This window comes from Somniosus microcephalus, chromosome 19 (genome assembly GCF_052327205.1).
Source record: "Somniosus microcephalus isolate GS21.2 chromosome 19, FLI_Smic_1.0, whole genome shotgun sequence".
Classification (NCBI taxonomy): Eukaryota; Metazoa; Chordata; class Chondrichthyes; order Squaliformes; family Somniosidae; genus Somniosus; species Somniosus microcephalus.
Window position 1 is genome coordinate 9,001,709 of NC_141005.1, and position 13,360 is coordinate 9,015,068.

Consider the following 13,360-nt stretch of genomic DNA (forward strand, 5'->3'; position numbering starts at 1 on the left):
ACATTGAGGTTACGGGTGGCTGCGTGAGACGCTCCTGTGCCAGCGTACCACTAGCCCCAGTATAAAAGCAACCTAGACCTAAGCCAGTCAAAAGCCAGTACAGGACGAATTTATGCACATAGAGGGAATGTGGAATGCAGCGTACTGCCCCAGAAGGCTAATGATGCGGCATCAACTGAGGTATTTAAAACGGTGAGAGATATTTGCGTGCAAAGTGCGGTTATCTCCTACATTAATGCGATCATTATCACATTGCTGTTTGTGGGATTTTGCTGTGTGCACATTGGCTGAAAGGCGCTATATAAATGCAAGTTCTTTTTTTGCTTTTTATTAAAGGACATGGAGAAAGGATGGGGAATTGGGATTAAAGAGCTGCAATAGTGACAAGATGGTGGAGTAGGCTTAAGGGACCGAGTAGTCTACTCCTGGCCCTACATTCTGTGCTTGGCTTTTCATTTGCTAGACAACCTGACCAAAACTTGTCCCTTAATCTCTGCATCACCCCCGCCCCACCCCCCACCCCCCACCCTCCACATAAGGAGATATTAGTACAGGTGGCCAAAATCTTGGTCAAAGAGGTCGGTTTTAAGGAGCGTCTTAAATGAGGAGAGAGATGTAGAGAGGCGGAGAGGTTTAGGGAGGGAACTCCAGAGCTTAGGGCCCAGACAGCTGAAGGCACGGCCGCCAATGGTGGAGCGATTAAAATCGGGGATAAGCAAGAGGCCAGAATTGGAGGAGTGCAGAGATCTCGGGGGGTTTGTGGGGCTGGAGGATGTTGCAGAGATCGGGAGGTGGCGAGGCCCTGGAGGGATTTGAAAAGAAGGATGAGACTTTTAAAATCGAGATGTTGCCAGGCTGGGAGCCAATGTAGGTCACCGAGCACAGGGGTGTGATGGGTGAACGGGACTTGCACCAGGATCTCAGGTCTCTGCATCTCATAGTTGTAGACTATAGTCCCATAGTGCACTCGTATCAATGTGCCTGACATTCTGATGGTCAACCACATAGAATCTATGTAATTCTATGAATGCAGCTTAAGCCTCCCACTATCTCCCCAGTCCAATACACTGCTGAACAGTGGGATGTAGAAGCAGAAAGTCATGGCATGATCTGTGAATGACCAATCTTACTGTTAATCATAAAACAAATGCTGGTTCTTTAAGATTCAAGATTCAAGATCATTTTATTGCCATATGTAACTAGTACAATGGAATGCTTACTCCCCACTCACTCCCACAATACAAGCATATAATATAAAAGCGAAAAAATAAAAACAAGTATAAATAAAAACAATAAGCAAATAAGCAAAAAGTATAGCAATAACAGTCCAAGTTGCAGGATATGATGAATAGTACAAAAAAGCCTCAATTACCACTGGAAATAATAGTAATGTAATATGATAAATATATGGTAATATAAGTATATAATATATATATTTACATAAACATATAACTATAATATATGGGGCAGTGCGATTAGCAGTTCAGTAGGCGCACTGCCTGTGGATAGAAACTGTTCTTAAACCTGCTGGTCCTGGTTCGGATGCTGCGGTACCGACGTCCGGACCGCAGGAGGGAGAACAGAGGGAGAAAGAGGATGGGCAACTTTCTGATTGGAAGTCAGATTGAGGGGGGGGGCGGGGAGAGGTGGTCAGGTTAACAGGCTAGCCCCTTATTTCGTTCATGTCCAGTGGTTTTAATTTTTAATTTCTGTCCCCCCCCCCCACCCCACTGCTCTCCTTTCTGAGCCCGCACCTTGCTGTTGTGCTCTATTCTATGAATGTTCCCGAGAACGTCAGTTCAAATCCCACCAGGGCAGTTTAAGAATTTGAATTCAGTTTAAAAAAATAATCTGGCGCCAGTAAAGATGACCGCGAGGCTGTCGGATTGTCACAAAAACCCAACAGGTTCACTAATGTCCCTTTAGGGAAGGACACCTGCCGTCCTTCCCCGGTCTGGGCCTGTCGGTGACTCCAGTCCCTCACCAACGTGGTTGACTCTTAACTGCCCTCTGAAGTGTCGCAGCGAGACACTCGGTTGTATCAAGCCCGCTCCCAGCGTTTCAAGAAGGCGGCCCACCACCGTCTACTCAGGGCAACTAGGGATGGGCAATAAATGCCGGCCTTGCCAGCGACGCCCACATCCCGAGAATGAATAAAACAACCATTTTTTTTTAACAATCTGCATTCCTCCCTGCCCAGCCTTTCTCTATTCGTTGTATTCAGGAAGGCCACAACCTCACACACGGGATCTGGAAACACCTGGGATACTTCCAGAAAGCAATTTCCTTCTTAAACATTCTGTTTAAAAAGATGCAGAATGCACTGTGCCTTTATATAATGGACACAACAGTAAAGGTTTAAGGAAATGGTCAAACTGGCCTTAACCACATTACAAAATAAGCTCTTAAGTGCATCGCCAGATGAATGACACGTGACCAATCCCATCCAGCTCGCCCAAAATGGCCTATAACATTTGGTCGTAAACAACTTAGTGTGCTCCAGCTGTCTCAGGATCCAATGACAGGCATTTAAAATTCTTAATAAGCCCTTTATCAAAGGCTGGTCTTGAGAAGTTCAATATCCTAAATCTGTCCCTTCAAATTTACTGCCCAAACATTAATGCCACTTTTCAGTGCGGTGTCCCCCTGCAAGGTGTGCGCTCTGAACGGATAATGCAGCAGTTACCGCTCAGAACCAGGCCATTCTGTCAGGGAAACATAAATTTTGCAATAAAACGTAAGATTACATATTCAGGAATTCACATCTTTCAACATAATAAGAGCCATTACTTGTCAAAGGTTTTTTTCCTATGCTTTCTTATTAATAATTTAAGGTTGGAAGCTACTTTACTTTTGTAAGTTTAACTTTTAGTTGCCTTAGTAATGCCACCCGTGATAAAGCCCAGACATTCCTGTGTGGGGCAGCAGAGCACCCCCCCCAAACTAACCATCGCCCCATGACATTCAACGGGATTACCATCGCCAAATCCCCACCATCAACATCCTGGGGGTCACTATTGACCAGAAACTTAACTGGACCAGCCACATAAATACTGTGGCAACAAGAGCAGGTCAGAGGCTGGGTATCCTAAGTCAGGATGATGTGTGACTTGGAGGGGAACTTGGAGGTGGCGGTGTTCCCATGCGCCTGCTGCTCGTGTCCTTCTAGGTGGAAGAGGTCGCGGGTTTGGGAGGTGCTGCCGAAGAAGCCTTGGCGAGTTGCTGCAGTGCATCTTGTAGATGGTGCACAGGGAGGGGGTGAATGTTTCAGCCCACTCTGGGTTATGCTGAAGATTCTACAATAATCCTCCTGAAAATTTGAAGTCTTCAAGCAGCTAGTGTTTTGTTGCCTCAATATCTGACTTGCTTTAGTTATTCTAAGAGCTCTACAACAGGATGGAAATCTCTCCTCGATCTCAGACATGGACGTGACCTTCATTATTGACTGGACTGGCATCAAGAAAGAAAGAATTTGGAATTCTATTTCCTTCTTTCTCCTCAGAGCAGAGGAGATTTGATCAATGTGTTCAAAATCATGAAGGGTTTTGACAGAGTAAATAAGGGGAAACTGTTTCCAGTGGCAGGAGGGTCGGTAACCAGAGGACACAGATTTAAAGCGATTGACAAAAGAACCAGAGGCAACACGAGGGGAAAAATTTGACACAGCGAGTTGTTGTGATCTGGAATGCATGATAAATAATTGAAAGGAAAAAAAATTGCAGGGATGTGGAGAAAGGGCAGGGAAATGGAACTAATTAGATCGAATTTTTCAAAGGCACGATGGGCCGAATGGCCTCCTTCAGTGATGTATCATTCGATGATTCCATGAAATAGCATGGGAGCAGGCAGCTTTGTACAAACACAGGCTCCATGGGTTGAGTAGCCTATGTGTTGGAATTTCTATGATTACATAACCTTGCCGACAGGAACTTGTGTTGAAATATTCTGCAGAGATCGTCTGCCTACGTCGCAACGTTTAAAAAAAAGCGTAAAACAAGCAGGAGTGCAGGGCCGCCGATTGTCCATTTGTGTTTCAGATGTAGATCTAACAGCCCGATTTACACCCCGGCCTCACCCCGCCCGCCACCTTGATTTTCCGCTCGATTGAGTTCAGTGGAATATGAAACCGGGCGGGGTGTAAACCGAGCGTGCCCGACCCGAACTCTCCCCATTCTTGTCGGGCGTTAGGTTAAAACCGGGGCGAAAGTACTTTAACCTCTTTTTAAAATGGCGTGCTTCCTTCAGAAGAGAGCTTGGTTGCTTGGGGTGGGGGGCGGGGTGGGGGGGTAATTCTGACTTTGTGCGCGAGTGCAACAGTGAGTCAGCATGCCCATTTTACAGCTCTCCCCCTTTTTATTTCCATTGAGCTCCGCATGCTTTTCTTCTACGGATGACGGCTGCCAGGAATTCCCTTGCCCCGGGGGTAGACGGGCAAAGCAGAGAGAGTTGCAGCACGAATGATTCTCGGCACCACAAATGATTATGCTTCGCACCCCTTGAAATAAGATGTGTCCTGTGACATGAGTGCATCTATCTACTTATTGAGAGAGAGGCACTGGAACAGCAAGGTTTCAAGTGCGGATTACCCTATGGAGCAAGAGCTCCTTTCAGTACAAATGAGCCCAGCTGGCCCAGTGTTTGCTGTGTGCGGGTTTCTCCATTTCCGTGAAATCCAGCCTTTCCAACCTCCAGAGTCCATTGTTTCCCCTTTAAATATAACGGCTTGGATTAGATGGCGCTTGGAATACATACATATCAACTGATGCGAAGGGTTTTGATGGAATAAATAGGGAAAAACTGTTTCCACTGGCGGGAGGGTCAGTAACCAAAGGAAACAGACTTAAGATAATTGGCAAAAGAATCAATGGGGAGATGAGAAGAATTTCTTTTTACGCAGTGAGTTGTTGTGATCTGGAACGCGCTGCCTGAAAGGGCGGTGGAAGCAGATTCAATAATAACTTTCAAAAGGGAATTGGATAAATACTTGAAAAGGAAAACTTTTACAGGACTAGGGGGAAAGAGCAGGGGGAGTGGGACTAACTGGAGAGAATCTTTCAAAGAGCTGGCACAGGCACGATGGGCCGAATGACCTCCTGAGCTCTTTGATTCTATATGATTGGAGTGTGAAGGAGTTCCTGGGCCCGGAGCGAGAGCATTGTGAGCAATTACACTCAAGTAGGTCTCACACGACCAGCAGCTTTTGGTATGACTAGGGGTCCTTGGGCAGTTGCTGTATTAAAGGTCTTCACAAAGGATTCTGCTCAGATGGAAAAGGGAAGGTCTCCCGCAGTGTCTGGATTTGTCGTGCTGGGGTGAGGTTTCTGCCAGATCTCTGTGCGGTGTGAGTGTGTATTAAGAATTTCGGATGCGTGCCCTCCCCGTGATCTGCCATCCATTACGGATGGGGAGGTGGGCATGCAAAGTGCCCATGTGGGTGACGCTGGGCTCCGGCAGTGCTGAGGACCAAAGTTTACCCTCATGTTGTTAAAGCGCCCCCTCCTTGGAAACTGGTTCCGAGATTACTGCGGCTTTTGCACTTTATTTGCATGCCTTTGTTACCTCTAGACTTGACTATTCCAACGCACTCCTGACTGGCCTCACACATTCCACCTTATGTAAACTTGAGGTCATCCAAAACTCGGCTGCCCGTGTCCTAACTCGCACCAAGTCCCGTTTGCTCATTACCCCCTGTGCTCGCTGACCTACATTGGCTCCTGGTTAAGCAGCGCCTCGATTTCAAAATTCTCATCCTTGTTTTCAAATCCCTCCATGGCCTCGTCCCTTCCTATCTCTGTAACCTCCTTCAGCCCCACAACCCCCCAAGATATCTGCGCTCCTCTAATTCTGCCCTCTTGAGCATCCCTGATTATAATCGCTCCACCATTGGCAGCCATGCCTTCAGCTGCCTAGGCCCTAAGCTCTGGAATTCCCTGCCTAAACCTCTCCGCCGCTCTAGCTCTCTCTCCTACGTTTAGACTCTCCTTAATAAGAACATAAGAACATAAGAAATAGGAGCAGGAATAGGCCACTTGGCCCCTCGAGCCTGCTCCGCCATTCAATAAGATCATGGCTGATCTTGGGCTCAAAGCCACTTCCCTGCCCACTCCCCATAACCCTCCACTCACTTATCTTGCAAAAAATTGTCTATCTCCATCTTAAATGTATTTAATGTCCCAGCTTCCACAGCTCTCTGGGGTAGAGAATTCCACAGATTTGCAACCCTCTGAGAGAAGAAATTCCTCCTCATCTCAGTTCTAAAAGGGCGACCCCTTTATTCTGAGACTGTGCCCCCGAGTTCTAGATTTCCCCACGAGGGGAAACATCCTCTCTGCATCTACCTTGTCGAGCCCCCTCAGTATCTTATATGTTTCAATAAGATCACCTCTCATTCTTCTAAATTCCAATGAGTATAGGCCCAACCTGCTCAACCTTTCCTCATAAGTCAACCCCCTCATCTCTGGAATTAACCTAGTGAATCGTCTCTGAACTGCCTCCAATGCAAGTATATCCTTCCTTAAATAAGGAGACCAAAACTGTACGCAGTACTCCAGGTATGGTCTCACCAATACCCTGTACAGTTGTAGCAGGACTTCCCTGCTTTTATACTCCAACCCCCTTGAAATAAAGGCCAACATTCCATTTGCCTTTTTGATTACTTGCTGTACCTGCATGCTAACTTTTTGTGTTTCATGCACAAGGACCCCCAGGTCCCTCTGAACTGTAGCATTTTGTAATCTCTCTCCATTTAAATAAAGTTTGCTTTTTTATTTTTCCTGCCAAAGTGGATAACCTCGCACTTTCCCACATTATATTCCATCTGCCAAATGTTTGCCCACTCACTTAGCCTGTCTATATCACTTTGCAGATTCTTTGAGTCCTCTGCACTTGCTTTCCCACCCACCTTTGTATCATCCGCAAACTTGGCTACATTACACTCGGTCCCTTCATCCAAGTCATTAATGTAGATTGTAAATAGTTGAGGCCCCAGCACCGATCCCTGTGGCACCCCACTAGTTACCGTTTGCCAACCGGAAAATGACCCATTTATCCCGATTCTCTGCTTTCTGTTAATTAGCCAATCCTCTATTCATGCTAATATATTACTTGTACCCCCAATTCCGTGAGCTCTTATCTTATGCAGTAACCTTTTATGTGGCACCTTATCGAATGCCTTCTGGAAATCCAAATACACCACATCCACTGGCTCACCCTTGTCCACCCTGCTCGTTACATCCTCAAAGAACTCCAGCAAATTTGTTAAACATGATTTCCCTTTCATAAAACCATGCTGACTCTGCTTGACTGCATTATGATTTTCCAAATGCCCTGCTACTGCTTCCTTAATGAAGGACTCCAGCATTTTCCCAACAACAGATGTTAGGCTAACTGGTCTATAGTTTCCTGCTTTCTGTCTCCCTCCTTTCTTAAATAGGGGTGTTACATTTGCGGTTTTCCAATCCGCTGGGACCTCTCCAGAGTCCAGGGAATTTTGGTATATTGCAACCAATGCATCCATTATCTCTGCAGCCACTTCTTTTAAGACCCTGAGATGCAGGCCATCTGGTTCAGGGGACTTGTCGTCTTTTAGTCCCATTATTTTACTGAGTACTAGTTCCTTAGTGATAGTGATTGTCATTAGTTCCCCCCTCCCTGTGGCCCCTTGATTATCCATTATTGGGATGTTGTTAGTGTCTTCACCCGTGAAGACAGATGCAAAATATTTGTTCACCTCTTTGACCAAGCTTTTGGTCACCTGCCCTAATTTATCCTTATGTGGCTCAGTGTTAAATTTTTTTCTTAAAATACTCCTGTGCAGCGCCTTGGGATGTTTTACTACGTTAAAGGCGCTTTATATAAATACACGTTGTTGTTGTTGTTGTTTGTCTGTGTTCATTTGGGAGGTCCGCCTTTCTCCTATTGATTGGAATAGTGGCTCGTTGGCTTAGTGTTGAATTGTGTTGCTGTATGTAGCAATAGCAACAACAACTTGCATTTATATAGCTCCTTTAACATAGTAAAACCTCCCAAGGCGCTTCACAGGAGCGATTATCAAAAAAAAAATTGACACCGAGCCACATAAGGAGATATTAGGACAGGCGACCAAAACCTTGGTCAAAGAGGCAGGTTTTAAGGAACATCTTAAAGGAGGGAGAGAGAGGCAGAGAGGTTTAGGGAGGGAATTCCAGAGCTTAGGGCCCAGACAACTGAAGGCACGGCCACCAATGGTGGAGCGATGACATTCGGGGATACACAATTGGAGGAGCGCAGAGATCTCAGAGGGTTGTGGGGCTGGCGGAGGTTACAGAGATAGGGGGGCCATGGAGGGATTTGAAAACAAGGATGAGAATTTTAAAATCGAGGCCTTGCTGGACCGGGAGTCATGTAGGTCATCGAGCACACGGGGGGTGATGGGTGAACGGGACTCGGTGCAGGTTAGGACACGGGGGGTGATGGGTAAACGGGACTCGGTGCGAGTTTGGACACGGGGGGTGATGGGTGAACGGGACTCGGTGCGAGTTAGGACACGGGGGGTGATGGGTGAACGGGACTGGGTGCGAGTTAGGACACGGGGGGTGATGGGTGAACGGGACTTGGTGCAGGTTAGGACACGGGGGGTGATGGGTGAACGGGACTTGGTGCGAGTTAGGACACGGGGGGGTGATCTGTGAACGGGACTCGGTGCGAGTTAGGACACGGGGGGTGATGGGTGAACGGGACTCGGTGCGAGTTAGGACACGGGGGGTGATGGGTGAACGGGACTCGGTGCGAGTTAGGACACGGGGGGTGATGGGTGAACGGGACTCGGTGCGAGTTAGGACACGGGGGGTGATGGGTGAACGGGACTCGGTGCGAGTTAGGACACGGGGGGTGATGGGTGAACGGGACTCGGTGCGAGTTAGGACACGGGGGGTGATGGGTGAACGGGACTCGGTGCGAGTTAGGACACGGGGGGTGATGGGTGAACGGGACTCGGTGCGAGTTAGGACACGGGGCAGCAGAGTTTTGGATGAGCTGAAGTTTACGGAGGGTGGAATGTGGGAGGCCGGCCCGGAGAGCGTTGGAATAGTCGAGTCTAGAGGCAACAAAGCAACCCCCATCACAAACCCGTTGCCCATACGGACCCAGGGTGCACCAATTGCCTGCGTGGAGGGTAAGTGTCGACATGGACTGGCTGGGCCGAATCGCCTGTTTCTGTGTTGTAACCTCTTTGTATTCTATGTATTCTCGACTATTCCAACGTTTTCCTGGCTGTTCTCCCATCCCCATCTAATTACACCTCTGAGGAGCGCCTTGGAACATCTTTCTACGTTAACGGCGCTACATCAAAACAAGTTGTTGTTGATGGAAGTACTGTAGGCGTTTACATTGCAGAAGGAGGCCATTCGGCCCATTGTGTCCATGACTGCTCTCAGCTCGGGCAATGCAAATCAAATCTTACTGCCCTGATCTCACCCCTTGGTCCTGTATCTGCCACTGCATTTTTTAAGAGAAGAGTGCATAAAAACTTGAAGCAATGGTCTTTGCCTCAACCACTCCATGCTCCAACAACTCCCCGTGTAAGTAAGTGTCTCCAAAACCTCCCTCTTCACTCACACAATGACAACCTGAAATCATCACTGACTCCCAGCCAGTGGAAATAACCTTTACTGATTTACTCTGTCAAATCCTCTCTCTGCTCTAGTGGAATAGTCGGTGTGGCTCAAATCTCCCCCATTGATGTAGCGGAGGAATGAGTTCCAATGCGTTAAATCAGCTCTCTTCAGTCCTGACCTTTTGACTGTTGTCTTCGAATAATATAGAGTGCACACTGACAGAATGTCAAAGAACTTCCAACTCTGAGCGTTGAGCTTGACCAGTTGGACTGCTATTTCTGATCCACCTCTTGAACCTTACCTCCAACTTCCTCGGAAATGAACTGGGCAAGAAAAATAGGCTTTTGATAATGTCAAACGAGAAGATCATTAGGGAAACGATTCTATACTGAGCAGATTGCAACATTGCTTCTTGACTCATGGATTAAATGATACACCAACTTTAATACCTGATAATATTTCAACTCAAGTTTTGAGGTAGTATGCAAGCCTAACAGGGTAAGACAGTGTGAAATGATACAATCTCCAACTACTTTTTAGGCTAGTGAATTTAATTGATTATATTTTTAATAACGTTCATATTTTGACAGCGCAGAACAAATATAAGTATTTAAATAAGTGGCACAGTTGTAAATCTTTCTCCTCCACATGGGTGAAACTGAAAAATCTCATAACTAATCTTGTCCTGTCTTTAGTTATTGGGAAGGAAAGTGTGATGTTTAACGGGTAAACCTTTTCGCAAGTCCTTATGAAATTCCTACCCATTGTTTTGCCGGGTGTCTAACACATCGTTTACTTACCTGCGTAAAACGCCGGAACGTGGCCCACTTTATGCGATGATGCATTCTTCAGTAGACGGGCGGACACTTTGGCCGAGGAAACCGTCATGGGCGGCGGCACAGAACGGGCGCTGGCGGATCAACTGCCCGTTGTTGCATTGACTGCAACGGAACTGAACATCGGACGCTGCGTATAACCGGCGGCCAATCTGAGACCGCCTGACGTAAGAAAACTCACTGAGCACTTGGTTGAGTATAAAACAAGGCTTTAATCAACTGTTTCACAACCATGAGATTCTAGTTACATCACTAGTTCCTGGTTACAAAAACGTCCTGAACAAGCTGGGCCCACACCCGAGTATTTATACTCCTTGGCCGGCGCCACCAGCTGGCCGCCCAGTATTATTTCATGAGTCATTTCTTCATGAATGATAAGATTCATGACACCGCCCGCTTTCGCCACCGCCCCAGACGGCTTTCTAGGCCTTCTGTGTATAATTGGGGAGGGGGTTGTCGCTCTTGCATATCAATTTTCCAAGTTTTATATGAAATCTGTTCTTGGGGTGCGGGCAACACTGGCAAAGGCAGTCGTTCATGCCCGTCCCTTGTTGCCCCGAGGGCATTACGATCCAACCAGGTACTGTGGGACTGGAGTCACGTGTAGGCCTGACTGTAGAAGGTTTCCAATCCCCCCTGAAGATCAGGAGTGAAACACGTTTTTTTTTGTGACTATCTGGCAACTTTCAACAGTCATTTTCTGCTGCCAGCCACGAAGTGCTCAGAGTTTCTTCTCTCAGAGGGTCGTGAATCTTTGGAATTCTCTGCCCCAGAGAGCTGTGGAGGCAGAGTCATTGAATACATTTAAGGTGGAGATAGACAGATTTTCAAACGATAAGGGAGTCAAGGGTTATGGGGAGCAGGCGAGAAAGTGGAGTTGAGGCCAAGATCAGATCAGCCAGGATCTTCTTGAATGGCGGAGCAGGCTCGAGGGGCCGAATGGCAGAGCAAGCTCGAGGGGCCAAATGGCGGAGCAGGCTCGAGGGGCCGAATGGCGGAGCAGGCTCGAGGGGCCAAATGGCGGAGCAGGCTCGAGGGGCCGAATGGCAGAGCAGGCTCGAGGGGCCAAATGGCGGAGCAGGCTTGAGGGGCCGAATGGCGGAGCAAGCTCGAGGGGCCGAATGGCGGAGCAGGCTCGAGGGGCCGAATGGCAGAGCAGGCTCGAGGGGCCGAATGGCGGAGCAGGCTCAAGGGGCCGAATGACAGAGCAGGCTTGAGGGGCCGAATGGCAGAGCAGGCTTGAGGGGCCGAATGGCAGAGTAGGCTCGAGGGGCCGAATGGCAGAGCAGGCTCGAGGGGCCTAATGGCCGACTCCTGCTCCTATTTCTTATGTTCTTATGTATGGTGCCATGGAATGATGGCTCTGGTTTCAGGCTCCAATATCTCTTGACAAACTCAGTTGTGAACACACAGGTCTGGCAGTGCGGAGGCAGTATGGAGGTTCTACCCTGCTCCAGAGTGGCCCACATCGAACGCACAAAGAAGCCGTACAACAACGACATTGACTACTACGCAAAACGCAACGCCCTGCGAGCTGCAGAGGTCTGGATGGATGACTTCAAGTCACACGTTTACATGGCATGGAACATACCGATGAATGTAAGCATGGCCGGTACAGCTGAGTATACGCGATCTAGACTAGCCCATAGTTTCCACCAAGTCTCTCCCACTGGTGATTTTTTTTTTGTTTTTAAAAGGAGTAAGGGGGTTTGTGCGTCTGATAAGGAGACCTGTTAGATGCTAGGAGATGTGTACGTTTTCTCAATCAGCATCGGACATCTCCAGGTCATGTGTCCAAACCTTCGTCTTGACCCCAATCTCAGAAGACCAGGGGAGGGGTTGTGTTTGAGGGGAGAGGAGAGTTAGGGGGAGAGGGGAGTTAGGAGGGTGAGGGGAGTTAGGGAGGAGAGGGGAGTTAGGGGAGAGAGGGTAGTTTGGGGAGAGGGGAGTTTGGGGAGAGAGGGGAGTTTGGGGAGAGGGGAGTTTGGGGAGAGAGGGGAGTTTGGGGAGAGAGGGGAGTTTGGGGGGAGGGGAGTTTGGGGGGAGGGGAGTTTGGGGGGAGATTAGTTTGGGGAGAGGGGAGTTTGGGGGGAGGGGAGTTTGGGGGGAGAGGGGAGTTTGGGGAGAGAGGGGAGTTTGGGAGAGAGGAGTTTGGGGGGAGGGGAGTTTGGGGGAGGGGAGTTTGGGGGGAGAGGGGAGTTTGGAGGGAGAGGGGAGTTTGGGGGGGAGGGGAGTTTGGGGGAGGGGAGTTTGGGGGGAGGGGAGTTTGGGGGGAGGGGGGAGTTTGGGGGGAGTTTGGAGGGAGGGGAGTTTGGGGGGAGGGGAGTTTGGGGGGGAGGGGAGTTTGGGGGAGGGGAGTTGGGGGAGGGGAGTTTGGGGGGAGGGGAGTTAGGGGGGAGGGGAGTTTGGGGGAGGGGAGTTGGGGGAAGAGGGGAGTTTGGGGGGGAGGGGAGTTTGGGGGAGAGGGAGTTTGGGGGGAGGGGAGTTTGGGGGGAGAGGGAGTTTGGGGGGAGGGGAGTTTGGGGGGAGGGGAGTTTGGGGAGGGGAGTTTGGGGGGAGGGGAGTTTGGGGGAGAGGGAGTTTGGGGGAGGGGGAGTTTGGGGGGAGGGAGTTGGGGGAGGGGAGTTTGGGGAGGGGAGTTTGGGGGGAGGGGAGTTTGGGGGGGAGGGGAGTTTGGGGGGAGGGGAGTTTGCGGGGAGGGAGTTTGGGGGGAGGGAGTTTGGGGGGAGGGGAGTTTGGGGGGGAGGGGAGTTTGGGGGAGGGGAGTTTGTGGAGGGGAGTTGGGGGAGGGGAGTTTGGGGGGAGGGGAGTTTGCGGGGAGGGGAGTTTGGGGGGAGGGGAGTTTGGGGGAGGGGGGAGTTTGGGGGGAGGGGAGTTTGGGGGGAGGGGAGTTTGGGGGGGGGAGTTTGGGGGGAGGGGAGTTTGGGGGGA

At 49.3% G+C, this 13,360-nt stretch overlaps 1 protein-coding gene across 1 annotated transcript in view; it reads left to right on the forward strand.

Annotated features, from left to right (window-relative positions):
• The window catches only part of galnt9 (polypeptide N-acetylgalactosaminyltransferase 9), a 382,222-nt gene that overhangs the window by 224,017 nt on the left and 144,845 nt on the right, over positions 1 to 13,360 (forward strand). The window contains exon 7 of the mRNA XM_086011929.1: positions 11,843 to 12,028. Coding sequence (XP_085868055.1) covers positions 11,843 to 12,028 — 186 coding nt within the window. The remainder of the gene's footprint in view (positions 1 to 11,842; positions 12,029 to 13,360) is intronic.